Raw genomic sequence first — 27,569 nt, 5'->3', positions numbered from 1 at the left:
TTGTAATTGCCATCTTTAGTGTCGCGCCAATGGCCCTCGTTCGTTGCGCCTGGCACGTTGTCGTCATAAAACAATCGGACTATCTGTTAAATGCTCCTTACACATCACATAAAATCAACGAGTGGCTGTCGTCGCCTGCCCAGAACCTCCGGCCAAATTAAAATTCAAATCATGACCGGCTAAGACTCCGCCCGGGCGTCTCCGGAGGAACGTGATTAGCTGCGGCTGCAGCTGCCGTTCGGATTTTTTTCGGATTTATGAATGCAAACTCGCAGCAACGGCTTATTCCTGCGTTTATGGTTTTTTACATAATTAGGTTTGAAATCCGGGGAAAGTGTGCATGCCTATAGGCACACTTAGGTATATAAAATCTCCTCTGTGTGAATGCATTGAAATTCTGGCTAAATAAATACTCAAATAACAAGCATCGTACACGGGTGATAAAAAGTGGTTTTGATTTAAATTATTCAACCCAAAATTATTAACATTCTCAAAGTGAAAGAAACCTTCCGCATGTTTTGAATTGAATACACTATAGTGGCATTGTTACGTCAACAATCACTTAATTTATGATGCCACTCAGCTTATCTCCTAAACAATTTAGTGAGTATTTACTCACTAGCTATTACCGAAGTCAAAATTTAACAAATACAAAGCAAATGTCATTCAACAAACAACAAGCTGTTTCCTTATCATTAATCTTTGGCTTTTCTATACATTTCAATTACTTCTTAAGAAATTACAATTTTTAGGCACTGTTAGGAATGCTCACATTTATAATTTATTTTATATATATTTTATTTTCCTAATTTTATTTAGTTTTGTTCTAGTTTTGCTTTCTGTTTTCTTGTACACCTTTGGGGCGTTTTTTAAATTTCCGTTACGTGGCGTTGCCAGATAAGCAAAAGTAGCAGAAAACTAGAGGGCGCCAGTGCTTGCACTCAATGTAAATTACCAAACAGACAATCGATTTCTCAAATTGATATCAATTGTTATCGGAATTCAAAATTGAGCTCCAGAAAAAACTATTGAATACATCAATAATAATTAATTTATTTAATATAAATGCATAAACATTGCTTTTATTTACAGAATTAATCCCTTCCCACAACCGTAACTTATTCGTACTCGCAGATGTATTTTTGCGTGTCTCGACCTTGAAAACTCGCTGAAAGTAAGTCAACGGCAGTACAGTGAGCAATCAAGGAAATGAGTCAGTCCTCCATAAAACAATGCATTAAACTATTTAAGGGGCAGCACGTACTTAAACTTAAATAGAAATAAAAAGAATGTGTGGACCATGGCGAGCGGAAGTGGTGCCAGTTGCCAGAGACCAATATTCGCGGGTAGTTTCTGTCAAAATCAATTAACCATGCATGTGCCAATTGGTCAGCACTATCCATTACCAAACCGCAGCAGATCCCTGGTCCGCCTCCCTGTTCCCGAGCAAGTGCGTATGAATGGAGTTCGGCAACGCAGCACACAAGCGACCGACTGACGGCAGAGGATTATAAGGCGCTGTCTAGCCAATTGCAATGGCTTTACTTTGATGTAAAGTGCCGACAGCATGGCAAGCCTAAGCGGACTATTACACACAGCTCCCGCACCACAGTACACCCCACACCCCTCGCACACCCCGTGCCACACACTGCACATATGCCCCATGTGTGCTGTGGAAATCAGTCTAGACACTGGCAGCCGGCTTAATACAAAGCAATTTCTTTTTGTCATCGAATATCCTTGAGGCACCGCAAATTGCCGTCGCTTAAGCTGCCCACGCCCACGCCCACCTGGCCCTCGCCCACCCAGCGGCGAGTCTTGCCGCCCACCGGCTGGTACTAATTATCGTGAGAAATGCCAAGGGTAGCCTCCCAAAGCGAGCCTCCCGATATTACGCATACGCAACGATGTCGCACGGATTTGCATAATGAAAGGGGAATATGGGTGTATTTATAGCCAAATTTCTTCGGAGAACATCCATTCATTTCCGCTGGCAGTTCAAATGTCACACAACAGCGCTTTGATGTGCCTCAGACGTTTGATTTATTCCGACAGCCGGAAACAAAAACAAGCCAAGAAACGTGTGCTGGCGAATTTCATTCATAAAATCGAATTTCATGCCAATTGTGTGTATACAAATGCACTGCCTACAGCCTTTGCGCACAACAATATGAGAATTTTAAAAATATGCGTAGTTGAACCATTATTTTCATTCAGCCTTTGCGCACAAAACATGAAAATGTAATAAAGTAGATGAATAAATAAATGTTTACAAATACTTATAAATTTCATTCGTTCACAAAGATGTTTAATTTATGTTAAAGATTCTTATAAAAACGTAAACAACTTTACAACTCTAGAGCATTTATCCATTTTTAAAGTTTTTTTCTTTTTTACGGGATAAATATAACCTTTGATATCATTTCAAACTTGCAAGTTAACCCAATATTTTTTAAATAGTAACAAGTCTAATAGGACTTACTTATATTCATAATTATGTTACCTACTTTTCATATAGGTTTTGTGAAAATGGAAATTTTCTATTCTTTTTTGTAAGCCCCATTAGGACGACTGCCTACGAGCAATGGGAAATGCATTCTGAAACACTTCCTGTGCCATTGCCAGGGGGAATGGCATTGGCGTGCATTTTTCAAACCCGATTCGGCGATTCACTGGCCCCAAATTGCGGCCAGCAATGCCAATGTCTCATTAGATGCACTTCCAATAAGCAGCCACGGCATGCATCTGTATCTGTATCCGCTCCGGCCATCATTAGTGGGCCCAGGTGGGCAGGAGGGCAGGGAGCTGGTGCGCTCCGACAGGGGTGGGGGGCGAGGGCGGAGCGAGGTGGCCGCTATCAGCGAGCGGGCTTAATACGCGCCCAGCACGCCATTGGCCAATAAAACGCTCCGCGCCGTAATTGACGTAGAAATCCGCCCGGCCAAGCTGCTCCTCGGCTGTCCAGTGCGGCGGCTCCCTCGTCAAATGTCTTCATTTCCACATCCACGTTTCCACAGCCGCATTTCCACGGGGCTGCTGGGCCCAGCGACGTGCAGTTGTGGCCCGGCTGCAAGTATCTGACAATTAGATCTAAATTATGACGCTGTTTGCACCATAAAGAAATCGTTTTTCTCGGCTGCCTGACTGCCGCTTTGCTCTGGCCAAACAATAGACAGTTAAGGCCGCAGATAAAGATATGTTTTCTGTATGGCCGCGGCATGATTTCGCTGCATTTAATGAGCGCTGAGCCGTCGCCATTTTTGATGTGGAAAACACACGAATTATTAACGAAAAACTACAGCGAGTGGTTTTTGTTTTTAAGTTAAATTGAAATCAAAACAATGTTAGAATGCGGAAGTCGTTTGGGTTTTTTGGGTTTTATCAGAATGCTTGCGTACACTTATCGCTATTTTCTCCGCCAGTCATTCATAAATGAAGTGTTGCGCTGTAGCTTTAAAATAAGTGATTTTCAAAATTAAAAAGCTTACGTGAAAAACATATATATTTTTATTTCATAATTTTCATATTCATAATAATTAAATTAAAATCTTGTATTCAAAATCATTTTTATATCACTTAATTTAGGTGTATAACTTTATATTGAACTCAAATTGTTTAAAAAATATTTGATTAATTCATGTTGTTTATTTTGATTGCTAGCAAATATATTGTTAAAAATATACTTCATTCATGATTTTAGAGAAATTCACTGAAAACGGTTGAAACATATCCCCTCAACATGCTGCGCAACATGTTGCGAAGCGGTAAAAACCGCCTCTCTCTCCCGCCACACTGACGTTTGTTTTAAATTTTAAATTTAATTTAAATGTAATTGAATGTTTAGGTTAAAAACAACACACTTTATTAAAAATATTACTTTTCTTTGTTTTAAATTCATGTCTCTTAGGCACACCGCAGCCACCGGCTGTTTGCACAGTGGGATAAAACAACACTTACTATTTAATGAACTGTTACATTCGAACTTTAGAAATTTATATTTTGGCCTAGATTTTTTATATTACTTCCGAAAAAATGGGTTTAAGCATGTACTCTAATATTTTGAAAATATATTGAGAGGCAATTAAAAATTCCTTAAAAGTGTTTTAGTATTTTCTTATCTTAGAAAGTTAGTCAAATTTAATATTAGGCGTAGCAGCGGGTGAATAAGACCTTCTACTCTGTTTTAAAAGTAGCAATTAGCAAACTACCTTGCCCTTTGAGTAATGACATTGAAATATAATATATTATAAGTCCAAAAATTGTTCCTAAAAGCCTTTTTCAAATAAACATTAAAATGCCTTAAGGGCAAACTAGTTCCATTCGGCTGTTATAACTTGAGGCACGAACTAAAAGTTCCACGAATTCCAGGCGCCTGCCCCATAGTGCTGCGCTTGCCGCGGACGCCTCTTTCTTACCTAAATGAGAACTTTGGTTTTCAAAATTCAGTCGGCATTCGACCATCAGATGGAGCGCACGTCTCTGGTGCCCAGGCCAGTGTAACAGGCGAAACCTAGTGCTGCGTCGTCCAGTCTCGCGACTCCAGAAGCCAGTGCCAGAACCAGAACAGAACCGAGTCGAAAATCGGGAAGTGGAAATGTAAATAAAGCCGGTCAGAAAGTGCTGAAATTCGAAAACTCAGCGATAAGTGTGGATGGACAGAAGCGCGATCGCCGGTCGGCAACTCTTCATTTTGTTTTCGTTGGTGCAGAAAGTGTTTTTATTTATTTTTTTCGGTTTCCGCAAGCCTGATTTCTCGTAGTACCCAAGGTGTCGTCACATGCACACTGCCTCCCTGCATGCCGGCCGCTAATTTGTGGGCAAACAACCGCGTCTAGGTGCGAAAGTTACTTCTAAAAGCGGAAAATCGACAGTCAAAAAGGTGAGTTCGTAGTTTTGGCCCAGTTTCGGGAAGAAATCCCCAGCCCAGACACACCGCCCGCCATCATCTGGATATTCTGTTTCGTTTTCATTTACCCAGACGCAGCAGACGAGAATATTTCCACGTACCATTGCCCATCTCAGACAATAACAAAATTCTTGCATAGTTGTCAACGAAAGGCGATCGAAAGACTCAATAACAGCTCGGATTTCATGTGAGCCGATGTTTGTTTTTATTTGCGGTTTGCTGAGTCGCCCAGCTCCCGCTCCCGCTCCATCTCCAGACCCAGACTCCCATTCCGCCTGGCCCTCAAATCGGCATGAAGTTGAGAATCAGATTCTGCCTCTGATTCTGATTCCGATTCCGATTCCGAAGACTCTGATTCCGAGTGGCGCAAAGCCAACAACCCGTAGCATAAGCAAATCTCGAGTCGTCCTGCAGATTTCCTGTTTACTCTGGGACATTTCTGAGTCCGGCGGCTGCTAATGAGCCGTCGAGGGCTGCTCCTAGGCGACTAAAAACTACAAACAGTGACGAGTGTCGAGTGTCGAGTGTCGAGTGTCAAGTGGCGTTCTTGGTTCTTGCTCTTTTTGGCCCACGCTGCGTATGTGCAACGCGTGGCATTCGAGCAGTCCGCGGATCGGTGGTCAGCGAGGGTCTACGCCTGTGTTTACCAGACGAGCCTCCGCGCAGAGCGAAAACAACAATATCACACTGGGGAAAAAGGGATGCTACATGGTGTGATGGTTCTAAGCAACTTGATTAACCGCAATGCTTCAAACAAATTCACAATTATAGCTGTGATTAATAAATTTGTAGTGAATTTGAACGAATTCCCTTATTCCCCAAACTACTTTATAAATGGACACAGGGGCTTTTCATACATCTCGATGGTCAGAGATTCTTAATCCAATTGATATTGATAATTAAATATTATAATTATATTTTGGGATAGAAAATGTAACAACTGTTCAACAGCAATTAGTTCAAATATTATAGATTAATATTCGTTACATTAATTTTTAAAGATATCTTGCTTAAAAGCCATTATATATTATTCTAAATACAAGATGTTTCGGCTGTTGAAGCTACCTCCCTTTGAAACTGGACTTGAAGCAAAAGCAAAGCTAAGGCAAGTTCCGAAATCCTACAACCTAAAACCAGGCTCTGATAAATATTCTCGCCAAATGCGATTCGCTCTAGGGGCTTTTTCCAGTGCAGGCAGTCCAGCTGTCTGCTCTGGCGATGCTGCTGCTGATGATACAGCCACTGTCGGTTTGATTTGATTTGTTTGTTGGCTTATGTATATTTATTGAAAATTTACTGCTTGCATAACAAACAACGAGGCTTCTGCTGCGGCTGCTGCGGCTGCTGTCATATGCAAATGCCCCAGTGGGCGGGCCGTCGGAGGGGCGGGCCGCTGTCCAAGTGTCATTAATCTCGCGCCAAAGCGGAGACGCACAGTTTACTTTGGCTGATGAGTTTGCCGAAAGGAATTTCCTGTTGTTGGCCGATGACAAACTGTTTCCTTGGAAACCCCTCCCCCGGCCGCCTTTCGATCGATTTCGATTTGGGCCGTTTGCTGCGTACGAAACCAAATACGTTGACCCTTTTCTTAAGCGATTTGAACCGCAGACGGTTATCCACAGTGGGGCGACGGTGGAGGCGACGGTGACGGCGACCCACAGGGTTCCGCAGAACGGACAGCGCTAAAAATAGCTTGGAGCCGGGTCTGGCACTCGCGATCTACCGATCGGCATTGCGCAATCGGCCTGAATGGAGCTCAAAGTCGGTCGGTGACTGGATTGCGGGATTTCGAGTCCGATTCGAGTCCGAGTCCAGGCGAATGTAGAATGGAAACTGAGCTGCACGGGAAAAAAACATGGGATACGAGGTCATTACTTTCCGCGTCGCAAGATCTCTTACCCTATAACATGTTATTTCGGATCTACAGAAGATATGATATGAAACCTTAATGCGCCAAGAAAATCATAATACAATACAACACTTGAATTCTTTAACAATCAAAAAGTTATAAAAAATCTTGGAGAGTATTATACGTTAAAAGATCCTTTTAATCCTAACTCGTATTAGGAAAAAGGTACTACACGTGCATGGACAGAAACTATGATGTAATTGCTATTGAGAACAGAATCCTTCCTGTGCCACAAACCAAGATTTAGAATACTTTCAGTTATAGAATACTTCTGTAACTCTTATTTCCTTTACCTTTCGACTTCCTTAAACAAACTTGAAAGCCACTAAAAGTCTGTAAAACCCATTATCTTCAAAAAAGCAAGTGATTTCTATATCAAATGCTTATCACTTAAGTAATAATTTCTGGCACCACAGGTGTGAAAATTGTACATGCAAGTTTGTTCTAAATGGACACCTATAGAAGTCTTTTCTCCAGCTCCCATGTTTATCTGCAAAATTCTCAGGATGGCTTGTTTCCGCTGTTTGTTTGGCTACTCTATCTGTTTCTCCAAACTATGCTGGGCCGCCGTCTGGAGGATCGGTTTTCTGGGCGGGACAATGGGGCTTGGGAGCACGTGCTTTCGGGCACCACATGATACGCAATGGGGACTGGATTCTGGCCACTGGCACTGGGCACTGGGCACTGGGCACTGGGCTGGCCTGGGAGCGGCTTAATCTAATACGCAAATGTAACTGAAGGCGGTCCGAGCTGCTCGAGCAGGAATACCTGGGAGAACCGCAGTGAAATTCAGCACCACGTTTGATGCAAGTTTTTTGGCCAGCCCGGCTTGAGGTTGAAATTATGCACTTGTTGCTGAAGTGCAGCGAAACAGCCCAGGATCAGCGCAGCAGAAGATGCAATTCAATACAAACGAGCGCGCTGGCCGGAGGAGGAAAAAACACATTTTGCGAAAATCCAGAATAAATGCCCAAAAACATGAAAACAGGTCTTTTGAGGCGGCGGCCAACGGTCAAACTGCATCTCCAGAGGAGGAGGAGGAGGCCTTCGCCTTGGCTATGCGGTATACCTCCACGTATGTGGTGCAGAGACCCAGACCGCCTGGGTGTGTTGGTGCCCCTTCGGGTGTGTGAGTGTGGACCCTGAGTTTGGCAATGCAGTTGCCGAGGAGAATGCATTTGTGCCTCGTTGTTTTGCCCCGGCTCGGCGCTCCTTGCATTTTTTCGCGCTGCTGCTCCTGCACTCTTTGTTATTTCTTGCCTCTCATTTGTTATTGCGGCTGTGCCCAAAAGACATTTCAGCGAGCATCGAGGAATTCGAGGCATTTGGGCACGAAGCTTCTGGGTACAGCCAAAGCCGGCAGGTTGGCCGGCCGGCCAGAGGAAAGTCCTTAGCGGATCGCTCGAGATCCCAGCCGAAGCAGCTCTTCACCTAGGCCTGGCCAGGTGGCACTAACACTTTCACCGCACTGGCAGAAAAGTGGCACCTTAAGCTCCCCTTCATTTGTCCCCTGTTTATGAATGCATGCTCCGGATTTCACTTTACTTTGGCTTTTTCGTTTTCAGCAAAACGCTGCGATTTTGTTATTTATTTTATTACATAACATAGGCACTGTTAAAAAATTAAAACAGCGCACATTTTGTTATATAAGTTAATAATTTACTTCCCCTTATTCCTAATCTTATCTTATCTTGCAAAAGGTAAAGATGGGTAAAAAAGTTACCTGTTCCATTATAGTTCCCAAGAAAGAACCTTGCAGATATTAGCCTTTTTAAAAGGGTTTATGGGAAACTTTACTATAAGGTTTTAATCAGAGCGAGCTGGCTGGTTGTCTTGGTTCTTGTCTTATATCACAGCAAACTTGGCTTAGATTTTGGGAGTTTCTTTCGGTGCAAACGGCTGATATCTGTTGTTCGAATGGCTTAGTGTTGGTCCGTTACATTTGTCGTAACCAAGTCATTGGCAAAGGTTATAAAAACCCATTGACTGCCCGGGGTCTAAAAATAGCCTTGCTGCTGGAATGCAGCCCGAGCCGAAGACCCAAGCTCGATGCAACTGCAGTGCAACTGCAGTGCCCAATCCGCAGTCTGCAATCCCCGAACCCCAATCCGCCATCCCCAATCTCCAATCCCGAGCTCCGTGGCAAGTGCGTGTGTTATTTTTTATATTTTCTCCACGGCTCCGCGGCTCTGTGTGAGTGCAGACATCGTCTGGCGCGCCAACCGGACAACTGGACAGGGGACAGAGGACAGAGGACACTGGACAACCGCCGGATGCGGAGAAGTGGACGAAATTGCAATGGCCATATAAAAAAATGTCGCAACGCGTGTTAACGCAATAATTTTTCCACCGGACCCTGGACATGAACTCGAACCCGAACCCGAACTCCAGACGCAGTAGGTCATTAATTGCCCGGGGAAAGGGAAGCAGAGGTTATTGCATTGGCCACAGCAGCTGAACATTCGACGAGGGACTCGGGCTTGGGCTGGGATCGGGGATCGGGGGTCTGGGTGCCCCGCTGAAGTGGGCTAATTGAATGGGGTAGTTGAGCCGCAGTCGCCTCAAGGACGTTCGCCGAGTTGGCCAAATTAGGATACTCCAGCCAAGCCGCACTCCAGTCACGTTCGGTCTGTTCTTTTCCGTCTGCCCAGCCGTATCCATATGCATATGCACATGCATTTGTTGTCTTGAGCACGTCCTTAAAGTCATGACGACGACAGCCAAAATAAAACAAATGCCAAACTAGCGCGCCAAACTGCAAGTCACAAACAACCGGGCAAACAAACAAGCAGGCCGCAAACAAACAGACAGACAAAAAACAGACAGACAGGCAAAAAGAGGCTTGCAGAGGGGACCATGCACTCAGAGAAATATCGTATGCGAATTTTATTAGCTCTTGGAAGGGAAATAATATATCTTCCTTTCCAAATTCTAGCAAATTTAATTAAAGTAGGTGTTTATATTACTATTTCAAAAGATACATTTTTGAAAAATATATGTTCAATTTCGGATCGTTTTTCTTGTCTTCTGTTTAGAGGTAGAGGTGTGTTTGGAAATCACTTTCCCAAGAAATTATCTATTATTTTACTTAAACCTTCTAAACAATTGAAACTTTTTCAATTTAAGATTGAAATTCAAGAAAAAGATATTTATGGGGATGTGCTAAGAGGATAGTAGTTTAATTGAAACCTTAATATTAACATATTTATTTATTATTGGCATTATCCCTGTGCGACAAGCTACGTTTATATTTTTAGTATTCCAACCGAAATGATTTCCCCGGAATTTCTCCGCGTGTACCGAGCCAGACAGACGGTGCATAATGCGCCAAACCTACAACACAGCGGCGGCGGCAGCAACAGGTTCTTTATTTTTAGTAGTCGCATTTTGAAAACCGCCTGCTCAATGTCAACTCAACGTTTGAGACTTAATTGTTGCCTCTTGGCCGTCGTTTTTGTGCAAAGCATTCTTGGTGCTTGACTGTTGCTGCCGCAGCCGCCGCCGGTTGCATCATGCTGCTGGCGTGCCACTCCACTCGAGGCTCCTTCCCCGCCACACCACGCCATGCCCATGCCCAAGCCCGTAGCCATCTCCATCTCCATCTCCGTTCCAGCTGGAGTGGCTGTGCGCTGCCTTTTCTAATTGAATCCATCCTTGCTTGTTACCAGTTACCACTTGCCACTTACCACTTGCCACTTGCCGCTTAGCAGTTACCTGTTACTCGAGTGCCGCCGTCATCCCTTGCTTCTTGTCTATCCGCAGCTCTCGCGCTGTCATGCCTCATCAGCAACATCAGCCCCACCAGCACCATCCGCCGACGAGCAGCCAAAACAATTTGACATTTCTCAAATCGAATTACAAATTCAAGCGCAGAGAGCTGACCGCCATCCGCGCACTTCCGGCGACACCAGACCCGAACCAATTAGCGGCAACAATGTCAAAGACGTCAGCAGCAACATCAGCACCAGCACCAGCAGCAACAGCAACAGCAACAGCAGCAGCAGCACAATTGGCAAGAGCAACTAGCCACGAATGTAGAGCAGCTCTCGGTTTATTTATAGTAAGCGCATGGAGTGTTTTGCAAGAGTTGGCCAATTGCTATTGCTGCCGGCAGGACGGGGATGACGGTGAAGATCGCTGTGCTGGCCGTGGCCATGACGTCAATTGCCCTGACGAGGAGGTGTCAATGGCACGTGAACAGCTACAACACAGGCAGCAGCAGCATCGGCAACACCAGCGCCAGCAGCAACACGAACACTTGGCCAGTCCTAGTCCACTGAAAAGCATGCGCTGCACGAGAGCAACAGCAGCAGGCCCGGCAGCAACAGCAGCAACAGCAGCAACATCAGCCGACACTGCAGCAACACCGGGAGCAGCAGCAACTTCTGGTCATCAGTTGGTTGGACAGCCTTTGATGGCTCTGTTAATTGGACTGCTGCTACTGAATTTTCGCCTGGCGGCGGGTAAGTAGTCACCTGGCCCCCACCCATCTGAGTCTTGGGAAGCAGAACCCCAAACAGGCGCCACTCCTGCATTCGTTCTGCATGTATCTTAGACCCCATCTCCCTTCAGTTCATTCGCCTCCACGAATGTGTCACATTATATTCGAGTGTGACGCAATTTCCCACAGCCCTGCTGCCTCGCTGTTTGTTTATCCAGCGAATCCCAAAATCTGCTGGGCTCTGCCAAATCGATTCGGTGATCACAACAAGCAGAAGATCAAAATACGGCAGAAAGAGGGGCAAATTCGCACTGCGCACAGCAGAATTCGCAATCTGGTCGCGCGATTTCGATTAGCGGCCGGCACATCGCATTCCTGCTGAATCTTGAAAGTAAACAAATCATTTTGTTTTGCTCGTCGAATACCTGGGCGAAATTTGACCACTGCGAAAGGGGAGCTCGAGCTGTTTTCTTCCGGTTAGCTGGAGGAAACCGCATTTTAATGTAGCACTTTTTTGGAATGCGCTTCGTTAAAGCTAAAATGTTGCAAAGTGCCAGCTCTCCCTTACCTTGCTGGGGCTAACATGAGTCATAACAATACGATTCAATTTTAAAAACTAACTGGTTGCATCTAATTAGTTAAACAAAACAAAAGTAGTTTTAGGGAGCAACTTCGATGTGTACTAGCACTTGTGTTATTTTTTTTCTTCAACAGTATGTAGCTTAATGTTGTATGTATCTTTAACAGTGGGAAAATTCAATGCATTGTTTTACTAGAATGAACTTTAGCAATTTAGCTTTAGATAAGTAACTAACTTTTAAAACTAAATGGAGGCGACATGGACATAGTATGTGATATGTTGTCATGCTAAGCACATCCTAATAATGTCAGTTTTTATTCCAAAACATAGCTTTAAAGTTTAAACTGCACTTTAGAGGTGCCTAAGAGGACCTAGCTAGGTTTCTATAACCGAACAAATCGCAATGGTTTATTAAAGCGCCCAATCCCCTCCAGCTGGCACCTGTTGGCAGACGCACCTGGGCAGCGGAAAGTGCGGCCAGGTCTTCTCGACGAACATCTCGCGGGCGGAGTGCTGCGGCTCCAGCCAGAGCTTCTCCTACACGGACCGCGAGCTGAGCAGCGTGGAGTACTTCTTCGCCACGGCCATCGGCGGCGGGGTGGAGTGCTCGCCCTGCATGGGTGAGTTGCACCCTATCCAAGGGGTCCAGAGGGGTCATCCATGCCAACTTATTATATTCTTCCCCATCCTCTTAGAGAGCTGCAAGGGCTTCAAGTGCGGGCCCAACAAGAAGTGCGTGAAGCGTCGGAACCGGCCCAAGTGCGTCTGCGCCCCCGAATGCGGAGCTGCCCTGCGACGCAGGACCCAGGAACTGGACCAGCAGCAGGAGCAGGACATGGCAGAGCCTCCCCGCGAGTCCCGTAGTCTAAGTAGCGAAAATTCCAACCACAATTTAGGTTTAGACGGCGGCCAACGCCAACGTGCCAATGACCAAAGAAAGCTGCACCGGAGGCTTTTGATCATAGACAGCAGCAATTTGCCAGATCAGCGCCAGACGCAGACGCAGTCTGGGTCCCAGCCCACAAATGGCCAGGTGAGACGCGGCCGGGTGGAGATGACGGGCTACGAGAGGCGCAGGCACCGAAACAGAAACAGCCATGGCAATGGCAAGCACTTAACAAGATCAATGACGACAGGAGCCAATGCCTCCTCACCGGCAGCTCCAGACAAGACGCCTGCGCAGTCGCAGTCGCAGTCGCCCGACGCAGACTCAATCTCGTCTAGACGCAACTTGGCAAATGCTAATGAACCCGCCAACGACATTAATAGACAGTCGACTCGAGTCAGACACCAACATGCCAGACGCATCGAGCATGCTCCACATCCAGACAATGGGCATCGGAAGAGGCAGCAGGATCGGGTGGATCGAGTGGATCAAATGGATCGGGTGGATCGGGTGGATCGAATGGATACAGAAGCCCAGTCAGCGAATACCACAATGTCTGGCGCTGGGTCGGCGAATCATCGTCGACTCTTTCAGCTGCAACGCGGAAGTGAAACGGCTGCGTCATCGGACCCCGCTAATGCCCATGACTTGGCTCTTCTGGGCGGAATCTACGAGCCCCTGCCGCTGGTGAGTATCTTTTCCAGCTTCCAGCTGCCAGCTTCCATCCGCTGACCATTGCCTACTCCTCGGGGCCGAATTGTTTATCCGCCAGCAGCAGCAGCAGCTACATCAGCAGCACTCGAATCCGGTTTGCGGCTCCGACGGACGCACCTACAACACCGAGTGCCAGCTGCGCAAGCGCGCCTGCCGCACCAACAACGCCCAACTGGAGGTCGCCTATCGGGGCCACTGCAAGAGTGAGTCCGCCACTACCATTTACCATACGCCATTTACCATGGACCATGTGCTGCGCCTGCACACTGGGCACATTGTGCTTGCTATGCAGAGATTCGATAGGCAATAGACAGTGAAGTAGGGAAACAAATCTTAAAGTATTGGATTTTATAAGTACTTCTGGGTCTTCGTACTACAATGCCCACATGCACTAGGATTCATATTAATCCGCTTAATGTGGACCAGTATTTCTGCGAGTGTAGGTGGACTGGGTTGCTCGCGTGCCAAAACGCAGCAGCGCCACAATTAGATTAGATGACAAATTATTGCACATTTCAATTACGGCCAACAACTTGTCGCCAGTGGTGAAATCAACTGGCCAGCCAGCCAGACGAAGCCAGAAATGTTGTGTAATAATTTAATGATACAGGAAGCACTCGCAAACATGCTCAAACGATCAATAAAAACGGCGCACAAGAACGATGAGCCAGGAACCCAAAGAACTTGTTGGATTAGCCGCAAGCACACGACATTCTGTTGCTGGTGTTGCTCCTGCAACCGGCGACTAGCAGCCAGCAACTAGCAACTAGCAACTAGCAACTTGCAACACATAACCGGCACTGCACTGTGGGGCTGAAGTATTTTTTCTGGCAAAAACTGCACATTTTTTTTGTTAAAGCTTCTAACATGACAAGTTACACTCTTCTTAGGATTTGAGCACATATAAATCATTTTTTCTAAAAAGTTCCTCGAAGTGGAATCCTTGAATAAACGAATAAGGCTGTTTATAGGGTATGAAGGAACATAAAGTCAAATTTTGCCCACAGTGCAGGGGCAGGAGGAGGAGCAGCAGCCACAGCAATTCCAGCAATCTAACGTTGGCGCGTGCCAATACATCCCCTGGAATGCCCAATCGGCCATTCCGATGGCGATCTGCGGCGACCACTCATTCGCGTTCAATTGCGAGCGGAAAAATGATTGCAATATTTCGCAGTGTCGCAGTTGGCGCCAAGGCGTTTCGCCTTTTCGCATCAGCGCGCCGCATGTCCCCCTGATAAATTTCGACAGTTTATTGCCGGCCATATAAGCGCATATGTATATGGCCCAGAGTCCGAGCACTGCGAGTGGGGGTACGGGTACGGGTCGGGCTAATCATAGGCATTGGCCAACTACTTATTTATAGGCACAATCAGCGCCCGTATGCGAGGAGCATTCGTTAATGCCAAAAACATAGTTGCAAGGTGCACCTTGTAAGCATGATTAGTTGTCATCATATTTTGGGATGAGCAAGGGGGAATGTTCAGGGAATAACTACAAACAAAATTCCCTCTTCCTCATCAAGAACAAAAGGTTCTGAAAACCAAGATGAAGCGATCTTGTCATACAAATGATAATCTAGATTGGTTGATTAATCTCGATTTAAGGATTGAAATTGAATATGCTTTGTGAAAACAGATTTGTGTTTTTAGCACATTTTTATCAGCACATAAAAAAAAAAATTGTAGGTATATATTTAATATAATATATAGCTACAATCAGAACATTTAAAGAATATAGTTTCTACAAACAGAATTCCCTTTTCCTCATCAAGAACAAAATGTTCTGAAAACTAAGAAGAAACTATCTAGTAATTTTTCAATATGAATCTTGTCATTCAAATGATAATCTAGATTGATTGATTCATCTCGATTTAAAGATTTAGTTTGAATATATCTTGGCTCACTTGTTCGATCAGAAAAACAACTGAAAACTGATTTTTTTAGTAAATCAAATTGTAGTACATATATATTTAACAGCACATAAATGAAAATAGTAGGTTTAATATAATTTATAAAAATATAATCAAAACTATTCGAATTTTGAATACAATATTTTTAATACAATACCAACAGCACAGAATCCCTAGTAAGTGAAAGAATATGAAAAAAGTTAGGTGCTTCCCCGTATATTTTATACAAGATCCCTGCTCATAGATTTCTCCCTTATAATCCCACTTCCCAGACAGCTGCCGTGGAGTCCAGTGCCTGCAGGGGTTGACCTGCGTGGAGGACCAGTACATGATGCCGCACTGCATCGCCTGCCGGATAGAGTGTCCCCGGGACGACCTGGGGGCGGACTCCGGGGGCTACGACGAGAGGCGGGCCGTGTGCGGGGTGGACGGCAAGACGTACAGGAGCGCCTGTGATATAAATCGAATGATTTGCAAAATTGGACGTTCCATCGCCGTGGCATATCCGGGACCCTGTCGAGGTAGGTATTTTGGCACACACTGCCGAGTGCAGACTTCGTTGCGAGAATCAATCAAATTAATTGGTGTGGAAAGCCCAGTTGCAGTCGGCAGTCGGCAGGCGGCAGCCAGCGAATGCAAATTGTTGCTGTGCGAATTTAACAACAATCAACAAGGAACCGCAATTTGCGTTTGATTGACTCGACTGGGGTTTCCAGCCAGCTCGGCCCAGCCCAAGTTGAGTTAGGTTTCAGTTAGGCCAAGTTAAGCCGAGCCGAATCGAATAGCGTCGCAGCCGCCAGTGGTTGTGCGCCGTCTGCAGCTCGGCCATATCCCATATCAAGTTGCCGGCTCTCTCGGTGTTTGACTGAAATTGCTACATTTGCTTATACGGCTCCATGATTGCCAGCAATTTGATTAGCCCGTCAGCTCCGATCTGGTCCGGTCTGCTCCACTTTGACTACGACCACGACCACGGGTACGGGTGCATCCACAATTACAGCGAACACTCGCGTCGTCGGCATCATTCATGCTTATTAATTTTGCGGTCGCCATCCGATTGATCGACTCCGATTTCCAATTAATTATATCGCCCGAGTCGGCCCACAGCAGAAGGTGCACAGCGAAAAATTCATTTAATGTTCAGTTTTTGCCTAAAAAGTCATTGCTCGTTTCATAGTTTGCTCCACATTTGAAAATCTAAAAATCAATATCATAGGCAGTTCTCAAAAAATCCATAGCATTCCAAATATTTTGAAAATTTCGTACTCAGAAAACCGTTCTCCTAAATGCAGAATAGTGTATAAAATGATCATTGCATAATACATTTTAAGGGTTCTTGCTCTACTATTAGTCATACCCGATCATTCTTTACGCACTTAATTTCAAAGCTAAAATTAAGTTTTATATCACCTAAGTTTAGCATAGTGCAGAAGTTTGACATGGTATAAATTATTTAAAAGGGCCTTCTCATCATTCATATCCGATTTGATTTTATAAGCATTTTTAACGCAGCAGGAAAACTTTTTGCATTTTTTACGTTTCCAAGTTACCGTATGGATGGGTAAGGCATTTAATATGCATTTCAATTTATCGTTCTTAAACACAATCATATCCCTCAAAAATAATTTCTATTTTATCATAAGCATCTTTAGCTTCCCATCTACTGAATAGTTTTTTATTATTGTTAATATTAAATGTATATTTCCCATCAAGGTTTTTTTGATAAAGGATAAGATGGAAAAAACATATTCTTACTGACTTTATCCCAAGCACCTAAGAATGATATTTTTGTAGCTTTTTTCGATCACTAAAACCATTTCCCTTGTCATTGTTTATTACATATAACTAATATACCTGAAAAGTTAAAATCTTTATTAAACTGAATATACCAAATGAGCTGAATTGATTATTTTGTATTCCAAGATCCTCGGTGCAATATTTCAAAAATATTTTTATATATCAAAGTAAAATTTAGTTTTATATCACCTAAGAAGTTTGACATGGCATAAATAATTTAAAGGGGCCTTCTAATCATTCATATCCGATTTTATTTTATAAGCATTTTTAACGCACCAATAACAGTTCAAATGCTTTATATCAAGAAATAAAAACTTAGTGCATTTTTTGATCTAATCGGTTCTAGAAATATCCCAATGCAGTACAGCTTTTTGGCATTAAAAGTAAATTGTTGTGCATTTTTTATGTTTCTTCCAATTATAGTGCATAATTCATATTTGTGTTATTCAGTGCTATTTCTTTTAGAAAACCTGCAATATATTTTTAGAAAGCTTTTAGCAATGAAAGGTATTTCTTTCCGTGCGGCAATCAGCGCTGCTGGAAGGCGTGGAGGGCGTTCCGCAGTCGCACCAAACACCAAATCCGGAGAGGAACTCGAGAACCTCGGATCGGATGGAGGTGGGGCGACGGGGACGGACGGACTAAACTAGTTTAGTGTGCCATGGGGGCTGAAGACAAAAGAGGGCTGCCGTGCTGCAACTGCCTGTTAATTGCGGTGTTTTGCAGCAAATTACAGCTTGTAGTTAATGCAAAAACAAAAGCCGTCAATCCGGCACCAACAGCAGCTGCCGTTGACAAAAATGCCCTCCTTCGGTCCTCTGCTGGGTGTCATTACTTATCAATATTGCAGCTTTTGGCGTCCTCAATTTTCATAAGGTGGTGTTCCTCAACTCGGTTCAAAAGTTTTTAATTTAATTAAAGCAGAATAAAAAACATTACTTATATTACTATAAAAAACAAATCTTTCAAAGTGGACTCATTTAGTTATGAAACAGCCTTTTAGGAACATATCCTTTGTATTTAGAAGTAGTTTCACCTGGAATATTCATTTTAAAAATATTTGTTTCACTTTTGGGCGCTTATACGAAATCACTTTTTTTCTGAAATAAAAAATTTATACAAAAATATTTTTTTATATTTACGACTTATGGTTTATTCCAGCAAGTTTCTTCTAGATTTTAGAATAGGGTACATTTCTTTTCGTAGAACTATTGTGGTCTGGGGAATATCCAGTAGAAAAATATTATAATTTATATTTACGACTCCCTTTGTTTTTCGACATCCTTCAATACGGGTATATTGCTCTCTTATTTTAAAGAATTATTAGACGTTTAAAATCCGTAAGCATTTATGTTTTTCAAGGAATATTGGATTCATTAAACATTTTCACTCGGAACTGTATTGATTGTAATGGTACACAAGTTTTGCTTAAAATGTATAACAACAATATTGGTAACAACGCAAATGATTTTTATAAATTCTTAAAATTTGGATTGAATTTTCAGAAGACTTTTTTGTTAGAAAATATTTTAGATGTGACTTCCAAGCGAACGCACAGCACTATGAGAGTGAGAGGTATGAAAGTTCCGTATGTGAGCTATAGGAAACCGACGTTTGAGGACTTGATTATCCCAGCCTCCTGCTTTTCGTAGTTCAAAGCTTCTCGACTTTCCCCGAGAGGAGACACTCAGATACTCATTCACCGCTCGCCTGTCCGTCTCGGTAATCCCTCTAAACGGTAGCCGCGTCCTAAACAAAGATCGTTAGCCACCATTCACTCTTGCTTTTACCCCGAGCCCGCCATCAGTCGTATCTCAAAGCCTGGAAGAAGTGTGCGTGAGACCCTGCAGTTTGTTGATCCGGGATCCCCGTCCCGCCCAAGTTCCCCCGGGACTGGGAGTTCCTGTTCCGTCCTGCTGCTTAATGTGCGTCTGGTACTCGTTATGTTACGTGGATCGTCTGCGGATAAGATAGTGCTAGCGTGCCCGTGCGCTGGCTTGCCGAGCTTTTATCTTCATGGTTAGTAAGTTTATGGTACTCGGGCATTTGTTTGTTTGTCTGATTTCACATAAATATTTTCAGTCGCGATCCGGGCTCAGGCCTGCGAAGAGTTCTGTCTGGGGGATGGGAAATGGGGGATGGCGAAGTGGAGGGGACCAGGGACCCGGCACAAGCCACGAAAAGTTGCCGTTGGCCCCAAGAAATATGACTACACGTACAAACCATTAAAACGCCATTTTCGCAACGTTGCGCGGCGACGCAGGTTCTGTGATTGCAGCTCTCGGGGAGTGGATTGGCGTGGCGGGGTCCCGAATGGTATAAAGTCCGGTCTGGGCTCTCCAGCTGTCCGTCCGTCCTGTTGTCCAGCTGTCCAGCTGTCCAGCTGTCTGGCTGTCCAGCTGTCCGGCTGTCCACGTCGTCGCGACGTCACTTTTGTCTGGACGAGCGTCTGGCTCTTCTTCCTCTGGGCCGGCTGTAGTTTACGATCGTATTAAAATCACCTTAAACAACACGCAATGCCAAAATGGCCAGGCGGCCTGGCCTGAATGGGAACACGCATATACGCGGCCGGGCCAGACACATGACCCGCGACGCATCCCCTCCCAAGACCAGCCAGGCACGGCCCATCCCATGCTATGTGATCCCAACCCAGCCACACAATGTTGCAATAAGTTCCGCCAACGGCCGCCGGCGTTGATTAAACCACGTCGACATAACAAATTATAGTTGGCTCGCCTTGTGACGGCATTATCAGCCATAGCCAGCGGCGCAGCTCCCGCTCTGGAGGCCACTGAGCACCGAAGTCCAGTGGACCCACTGCCACATCCATCACAATCAACAAGTGCGGGGTGCGAGTGGTCCTGGCACAAAGGACGTATCTGCCCAAAGCTAAATTGGCAGTTGAAATTAATAAACTTTAACTGTTACGAATTGCTAGACGGCCGACTTTCACGCACCGTCTCCCGGGACGCAGATGCAGATGCAGATGCCAGACAGCGCAGCCCAGCCCAGCCACCTCCCTTTGCTCCAGCCCCACCTCCATCGCAATTGCGTTCAACAATGCCCGGGGGCTGTGTGCAACAATGTTGCCCACAAGTCGCAGATCATGTTGACGATAAACACATATATTTTGCTCTTGCTTTTGCTTTTGCTCTTGCTTTCTTGCCCGGCGTTTGCGGCTGCGCAGTGCGCACCGCTTGGCTGCTTTATTACTCGACTGGCTGACTGGCTAACTGGCTATGTGGCTCTGCCTCCCTGGATGTCGGATGTTGGCCCGGCCCGAAGGTGCTACCCGTCTTGCGCACGCGGATGGCCCTCCGCTGAAATTAAACTGGGGATGGGGCTGGGTAATGGAATGGAAAAGGGCCTCAAGCTCAGAAAACAAAGTTGTATCTGATCAGAGAAGCTATTCGTCTTTTTGTTATTTCATCAAACTGAATATTGAATACTTTTTTTTTTATTTATTGTTTTATTTATTTTTGTTTTTTATTATGCAAAAAAGTTTGGGACAAAAATATTTTTCATTTTAATTTTTTGGGATAAGTTTAAGACATAAATTCTATGCAAATCTCATAAACCTTGGGTCTTGTTAGATATGCAAATATGTTTTGTCTTTCGATTATAAATTAATATAGGTTCTATCTTTCATAGTATATAGTAAATATTTTTTTAGTTTTATACCTTATTAAGAAAGTTCTTATAACTTTACGGCTTAAACTTATTTTTCAGTGATATTTTGAAAGGCTTCATATGTCTGCACTAAGGCGCGTGGTGTGAATAATGTGTCAGCTTAGAAAATGGCCACAAGGGCAGAGAAGAGACATGGATATGCATGTGTATTCCTGATCCTTATACATTCCCAGGCACGCAAGGATGGTTTAGGAACTTTATGAAATTTAATTATATAAATATCTCCCACTCATACAAGTTACGACTTCTTGTGTGCTTTAAAATGACTGGTTCACAAGCTTAAAACTTAGAAAGTTTTCTCCAAGCCTGAGCTGTTCCGAAATCGCGGCACCACCTGGCGTGTTCTCATGGGGGGCAGGACTTGCAGTCAAGAGTGCAGGGGCCATTAAACCAAAACCGAAATGGCCGGACATAAACCAAAACTGAAACTTCACCACAGGCAGCCGTCATTAATGCGCTCTCATCGTAAACGTAAACTTTATATTGCAGTGGGCCGCGTGAGCTGTGCGGACATCAAGTGTGGGCCGAAGGATACCTGCCTGGTGGATCTGCAGACGCGTCAGCCGCGGTGCGTGTCCTGTCGCTACAAGTGTCCGCGGAAGCAGCGACCGGTGAGTAGTAGTTTCTTGAGGAAAACCATCATCCACTAATCCTTGATCGATGGGCTCCGCAGGCACACAAAATATGCGGCTACAACAACCATACATACAACTCGTGGTGCGAGATGCACAAGAACTCCTGCGAATCTCGCTACTTCATCGGCGTCAAGTCGCAAGGAAGCTGCTAGAGAGGATCGGATGCATCTCCCGTCCCATTGGGCCCATGACATTATGTAGCTATGTTCTTCCGTAGTTCCAACATCCAAAGATTCTCGTTGTGCGTTTTCGTGTTGTAATCGGTGGATGGGCCTTAGGCTGTTGCCAACCAAGCTTACACTACATATTATCGGATACATTTTACATACAGGGCAAAGTATTATCAACCATACAACATTACGTATTGCAGCAACTCTTATCCAGCATGTATCGCAAGAGAAACCACATATCTTAAGAGGCTTTTGTATTTAATATTTAGGCTACACGGTATTTACTTTAAACGATTGGTTTGAGTGCGTATTTCGCTCGCATTTAGTTTCGACCAACATACGCGACGTCATATTTATTTAACATTACCTTCCCTATATTCTTTTTGTTCATAAGCAAAGCTAAATTAATTAATTGACTGATAGCTTAACCTTATAGCAAGATTTTTGAATTAATATATACATATATAGAACCGATGTAATTGTTAATTAAATGTGTTTCCAACATAATTCCAAATGCCTTTCTAATCACTGCCATCTGACTGAACAAAGATGTCGTTTGCACGCTGATATCGAGCCTGGGTGATCTTTAGGTTGGCCAACTTTCGCTTGTCCACGGGTCTGGAGCTGGAAATTACTGGATCACTGTTCCCTAGCCCGCTGGTGCCCTCGTTGCCCACCACATTGATCTGTAAATTGGATAGTATCAGACATTTGAAATCGTTGAGTTTGTCTTAAACACTTACCGGCGCCAGGAGTCCAGCGCTGGCGTTGGTCTTGCCTAGAGTGTCGCCCTTTTGCCAACCCAGTTTGCTAAGCATTTTGAAGCCCTTGTTGGAGCTGCCAATCTCACTAAAAAAGGATGATGGTCAAGCACCAAAAGAGAATGTTTCTAAGGAGATACTCACGTGTTCACACAAGCCACCTCAGTCTTTTCCTTGTCGGTGCTGCTGCCCACCTTGACACGCCTAGTTGCGGCGCGATCATTGTAGTTGGACTGCCCATTGCCGCCAGGTTCAACGAATTCTGATAATAAAAACAACTTAGAACATCATTGCACTAAAGGATGGTTAGTGTACTCACTCTCATTTTCCAGGCCATATTTGCGCTGCAGCTTCTTTAGCTGCTCCTTGTGGGATAATACGGTTGCGGTGGATGCGCCACTTGTGGTCACCACCGGCGCCGACGTCTCTATCAAAAGACCCGGCTCACACAGCCCGCAGGTACTGTTGCCCTCGTGGACATGACACAGGAGTTTCGTCTGCCCTAAGATGATCACACTGCCGTGCACCAAGTCCATGGCTTCGCTGGACATTGAAGAACCATTGAGAATGGTGCCGTTGCGGGAGCCCAGATCAAGGCACTTGTAGAGTCCTAGCTTGGCTTCGTAGGTAAACTTCAAGTGGCACTTGCTCACGTTCACGTCCGGAATGATAACATCGTGGGCGCCCTCGCGCCCTAAAGATCCACCTTTGTATGTGATAAGATGCAGGCTTCCCACCTTCAAGGCCTCCAGATTTGTCTCCTGGACAATAACACGCAGCGATGGTGGATACTTCTTGGCAATGTCTATAAAAGAGGAAGAAAATGAGTTAATTAAACTAGTCGGGGATAGCGCGATAAAAACTTGGATATCTTTAGCACCTTGAAAGCGACCGGCAGCCTTAAAGACCGGAACACTGCTGTCTTCCGTGTCGCTATTGCTGCTGCTCCCCTCGTTGTCGCTGGAGTCGGAGCTGGAGTCACTGCTTTGCGAAAGCTCGCCCTCCTCGGCGTCCTCATCACCGGAATCCCTGTGACGCTTCTTGGACTTGTGATGGCGATCCTTCTTTCGCTTTTTTTTACCGTGCTTCTTGCTCTTCTTTTTCCCTTTGGCCTTGCGCTTGGATTTCTCAGCGCGATCCTTGCCCTTTTGCTTATCGGCCTTGATCTTCTTAAGCAATTCGGGATCGGTTATTACGCCCCCCAGCTCATCGAACTGCACCTCTTCGTCCTCGGATTCCGGCTTGGCCGCCTCGTTCGCCTGCAACCAAGTGAAGAAAAGAAATCCGCGTTTTTATCGCACATTCTGGACCTTGTCGCTTACCTAATGCATTGCTACGCATTCGGTCTATGCTGAGTTTGTGAAACCCCGCTAAAAGGCTACTATAGGCGCAGTCGCTGACAGGCTGCGCAGCGAGGAGGAGAAGAACGGTGGTTAATGTGGTCGTGAGGCAGAGGAGTCCGTGGCTACACCTACTCACCTGCACCTGGGCCTGCGAGTGAAACTCGTACGAGTCTTTGGCGTGGTCGTAGCTGTAGTAGCAGCCAGTGTTTCCGTCGTAGTACAACCCGTACTCCTGGGGGGGAGAAAAAAGTGGGCGGAGGTTAGGAACAGTTCGAGTCATTGATGTAGGTTCGCCGGTGCGATAACCCCTGAATGTCACTGTGCTGCAGTCGCTGCATCGCGGAATAGAACGGAACGTCATAAAGATTGCGTCCGCGGTTTATGGCTTATTTACCGCGTTATAGTAGTAACCCGTCTTGTGGTCGTAGTACAAGCCCGAGGTCGGCTCGTAGACGAAGTTGTTTAGGTTTTCGGCGTGCTTGGCCGCCTGCCGCATCTCGTCCACAAAACTAAAGGCGTCCGTCGCCGATACTGAAATTAAAAATGGTATGCGAACATGACAAGTAATAATTGTTTAATAATGACTGATAAGGTTTTGAAAACAAAATTATATTTTAGGGAACTAGCCTTATCAAGAATCGAAACTAGCTACTATCAGCATTAAATTATTTTTCTTTCCAATTTTGAGCAAATTATATTACTTCTAACTCGCTTCCTTATTAAAGCTTATAAATATAATGGTATAGGGAGCCAATTTTAAATCATAATTTAAAAATGATAGTAATTTGCATATAATAAAAGTAATAGTGAGAAGGCTTCTTAGAACTATTTCCCTGAAGCTCTGCTTTATAGGAAAACATTCTTGCGCAATCTGTTCAATTCTATTAAAAGTTGTGTCAAGGGCTGTCGAGGTTTTTGTCAGGGGCAGTGGCGTTAGCCCATGCGACACTTTGGCGCTAATCTCGGGCATTAGCAGGCCCGGATTTTTGACGCACGCTTTATTACTCGACCTGAGACCCCACTAATACTCTTCAATAGATAGGGAAGTGGGTGGGCCTAGCGTGTACGATGCACTCCTTGAAACGGCATTATCTCCCCGATGGCTCAGGAGGCGTGTTGCACTTAATATAGCCCAGTGACAGTTTATGTCTTTATGGTCTTCAATAAGGGTCCAACAAGTGCAAAAGTGAAAAATGACCTTGAAATTTCTGTCCTCGAATATTGCACTCTCTTTAAAAAAAATGTATAGAAAATTGAGTGATTAAGGTAAAATTAAATGGGTTAGTAAATCGGAGTACTTCTTAACGCTTTTACTAAATTGAACAACACTAACTAATCGAATTCGAAGCGAAATCTCTGGGTTTTCCCTAATGCTAGCTTTTTATAACGGGCAATGACCTATGGTTCGTTGAATATTTTGTATGTTCAAGATAGCGATCAAGGTCCCTTGTAGACGAAATGACTTTGGTCAATGATGGCATATTTCCTCCACTCAAATAGTTAAGTAGCGTCGATCTACAATTAATTTGTAGGGTGTCAAATCAGGAGCGATTGCCGACAATTGACGAGCTGCTGCCGGGACTCAGCGATTAGCATATCGCGCAGTTGTAGTTTCAGATTCGAAATTCGCAAATCAGCTTCTTAGGTGTGTTTTCGTTTTTAATTTGCTACGCAGCTCCCAGATTGCAGTGGCAGCAGTTGTTTCCATGCCTGGCGCACTGCATCTCGTCGCCCGAGTCTTATCAGCCATCTAGCTCAGTTCCAAATCGCCGTGGGCTGGCCAGGCGCCTGGTTAGTCGTTACTCATCGTTCGAAGCGGTTACAACTAAGACAGATTAGCCAAGCAAAATGCTGGACGCGGAGGTGCGAGAACTTATGCAACCCTTTGTGCTGAGTGATTACCAGGTGCAGGAGGTGTACAGTCGCTTCTGCCTGGAAGTGGCCCGTGGTCTCAAGCGATCTACGCATCCGCAGGCAAATGTGAAGTGCTTTCCCACGTACGTGCAGGACCTGCCAACGGGCGACGAGATGGGCAAGTACCTGGCCCTGGATCTCGGCGGCACCAACTTCCGGGTGCTGCTCGTCTCGCTGAAAGGTCACCACGACGCCACAGTGGATTCTCAGATCTACGCCGTGCCCAAAGACCTGATGGTGGGTCCAGGCGTGGAGCTATTCGATCACATCGCCGGCTGCCTGGCCAAATTTGTGGAGAAACACGACATGAAGACCGCATATCTGCCCCTGGGATTCACCTTCTCCTTTCCTTGCGTTCAGTTGGGCCTCAAGGAGGGCATCCTAGTGCGCTGGACCAAGGGCTTTGATTGTCCTGGCGTGGAGGGGGAGGATGTGGGCCGCATGCTGCATGAGGCCATTCAACGACGGGGAGACGCAGATATTGCCGTGGTGGCCATACTTAACGATACCACAGGAACCCTGATGTCCTGCGCTCATCGCAACGCCGACTGCCGTGTGGGTGTCATTGTGGGCACTGGCTGCAATGCCTGCTATGTGGAGGATGTGGAGAACGTAGATCTCCTTCATGCGGATTTTAAGAAGACGAAGCGGCAAGTTATTGTGAATGCCGAGTGGGGTGCCTTTGGGGAGGGCGGGCAGTTGGACTTCGTGCGCACCGAATACGATCGCGAGGTAGACGAGAAGTCAATCAACCGGGCGGAGCAGCTCTTCGAGAAGATGACGGCAGGCATGTACCTGGGCAACCTGGTGCGCCTCGTCCTGCTGCGCGCTCTCGAGCGAAAGCTGATCTTCAAGCAGAGCAGCCGTCGGCCAGAGTTTGCCAGCGTTCTGCAGAGGAACGAGGAGATTTTTGAGACGCGCTACATCTCTGAGATTGAGGACGACTCGTTCCCTGAGTTTGCCAGCACCAGGAAAATAGTAAAGCAGCTCTTTGGCCTGGAGAAGGCCTCGGTGGAGGACTGCCAGACGCTGAGGTACATCTGCGAGTGCGTGGCCAAGCGGGCGGCCACTTTGGTGGCCATCGGAGTGAGTGGTCTGGTCAACAGAACCTCCAACCGCCGCGTGATAGTCGGCATGGATGGCTCTGTGTACAGATACCACCCTAAGTTCGATGCCTATATGAGGCAAACCCTCCAAAAGCTGGTAAAGGCGGACAAGGACTGGGACATCATGCTGTCGGAGGACGGATCAGGCCGTGGAGCTGCGCTGGTGGCCGCGGTGGCCAGCAAATCGAAGTAGGCACTCACTACTGTTGTAGCACTAATAATAAAGAAACTATTGACTCACAATCGCTGGGCTTGTCCTTTTTGTCTGCATCCTCATTATTTTCAAGGGAATCCAGGTCCTCCAGGAACTGAGATTCATTGATTTGAATTGCTTTGTCGCAGGAAGACTTTTCCTCTTGTTTCACCTTTATAAAACAACAATGTTTAGAAGTCTTTAGACAATCCCTACTCCGTACTTACAAATTGTAGGAGTTTTTGTTTATAGGCCGCCAGTTTGGTGTCGTATTTCCGGATGATCCCGTGCAGCTTCTCGACATACCGCAGGAGTTCTTGCTGCTCGCAGGATTCCAGGTCTTGCATGCTCTTCAATTCGATGAAATCATGTTTTGCAGCACCTTCCGCCGACTCCTCCTCTTCAGCCGGCGACGACATCGTTTTTAAAACGAATTTATCTTCAATAAACAAATTTGATGAAAATCACAAGCCTTTCTGAATAGAGCTGGAAGCTATCGATGGCACTATCGATAATGTCGATGGTTAGGGGCCGGCTTGCACTATCGTTGGTTTGAAAACCATTGCGATAGTATCGTTACCGCGTTATAATATTCCGTGTTTTTTCGCGAAAATT

The 27,569-nt window shown here is 45.4% G+C and overlaps 3 protein-coding genes across 8 annotated transcripts; 2 read left to right on the top strand and 1 right to left on the bottom strand.

Moving 5' to 3' along the window:
* The first annotated feature begins 4,270 nt into the window (after nt 1-4,270).
* Nucleotides 4,271-22,144, top strand: LOC108026767 (uncharacterized). 4 transcript variants are annotated; one of them, XM_044091699.2, is made up of 8 exons: nt 4,271-4,879; nt 10,689-11,278; nt 12,271-12,456; nt 12,532-13,409; nt 13,495-13,639; nt 15,618-15,866; nt 21,322-21,443; nt 21,506-22,144. In XM_044091699.2, the coding sequence occupies exons 2-8, from the start codon at nt 10,750-10,752 to the stop codon at nt 21,617-21,619; spliced, it is 2,223 nt and encodes a 740-aa protein (XP_043947634.1). In that variant the 5' UTR covers nt 4,271-4,879; nt 10,689-10,749; the 3' UTR covers nt 21,620-22,144. The 4 variants fall into 4 exon arrangements, with proteins under 4 accessions (XP_043947634.1, XP_043947635.1, XP_016953399.1 ...); XM_044091700.2 differs by having other exon boundaries at nt 10,684-11,278; XM_017097910.3 differs by having other exon boundaries at nt 4,275-4,879; nt 10,578-11,278.
* Nucleotides 21,936-27,446, bottom strand: LOC108026764 (angiogenic factor with G patch and FHA domains 1). 3 transcript variants are annotated; one of them, XM_017097906.2, is made up of 9 exons: nt 27,182-27,446; nt 27,003-27,126; nt 24,136-24,272; nt 23,878-23,973; nt 23,721-23,802; nt 22,718-23,203; nt 22,543-22,660; nt 22,381-22,486; nt 21,936-22,323 (listed from the first exon to the last, which is right to left on the bottom strand). In XM_017097906.2, the coding sequence occupies exons 1-9, from the start codon at nt 27,371-27,373 to the stop codon at nt 22,159-22,161; spliced, it is 1,506 nt and encodes a 501-aa protein (XP_016953395.1). In that variant the 5' UTR covers nt 27,374-27,446; the 3' UTR covers nt 21,936-22,158. The 3 variants fall into 3 exon arrangements, with proteins under 3 accessions (XP_016953395.1, XP_016953393.1, XP_016953397.1); XM_017097904.2 differs by lacking the exon at nt 23,721-23,802 and adding an exon at nt 23,279-23,657; XM_017097908.3 differs by lacking the exons at nt 21,936-22,323; nt 22,381-22,486; nt 22,543-22,660; nt 22,718-23,203 and adding an exon at nt 23,472-23,657.
* Nucleotides 25,450-27,004, top strand: LOC108026766 (hexokinase type 2). The gene has a single exon (XM_017097909.3). It carries the CDS (start codon nt 25,590-25,592, stop codon nt 26,952-26,954), a length of 1,365 nt encoding a protein of 454 aa, XP_016953398.1. The 5' UTR covers nt 25,450-25,589; the 3' UTR covers nt 26,955-27,004.
* Nucleotides 27,447-27,569: the final 123 nt, after the last annotated feature.

Source organism: Drosophila biarmipes, chromosome 2R (assembly GCF_025231255.1).
Source record: "Drosophila biarmipes strain raj3 chromosome 2R, RU_DBia_V1.1, whole genome shotgun sequence".
Lineage (NCBI taxonomy): Eukaryota > Metazoa > Arthropoda > Insecta > Diptera > Drosophilidae > Drosophila > Drosophila biarmipes.
The sequence above is the reverse complement of the archived record's forward strand: the minus strand, read 5'-3'. Positions and strand labels throughout refer to the sequence as shown.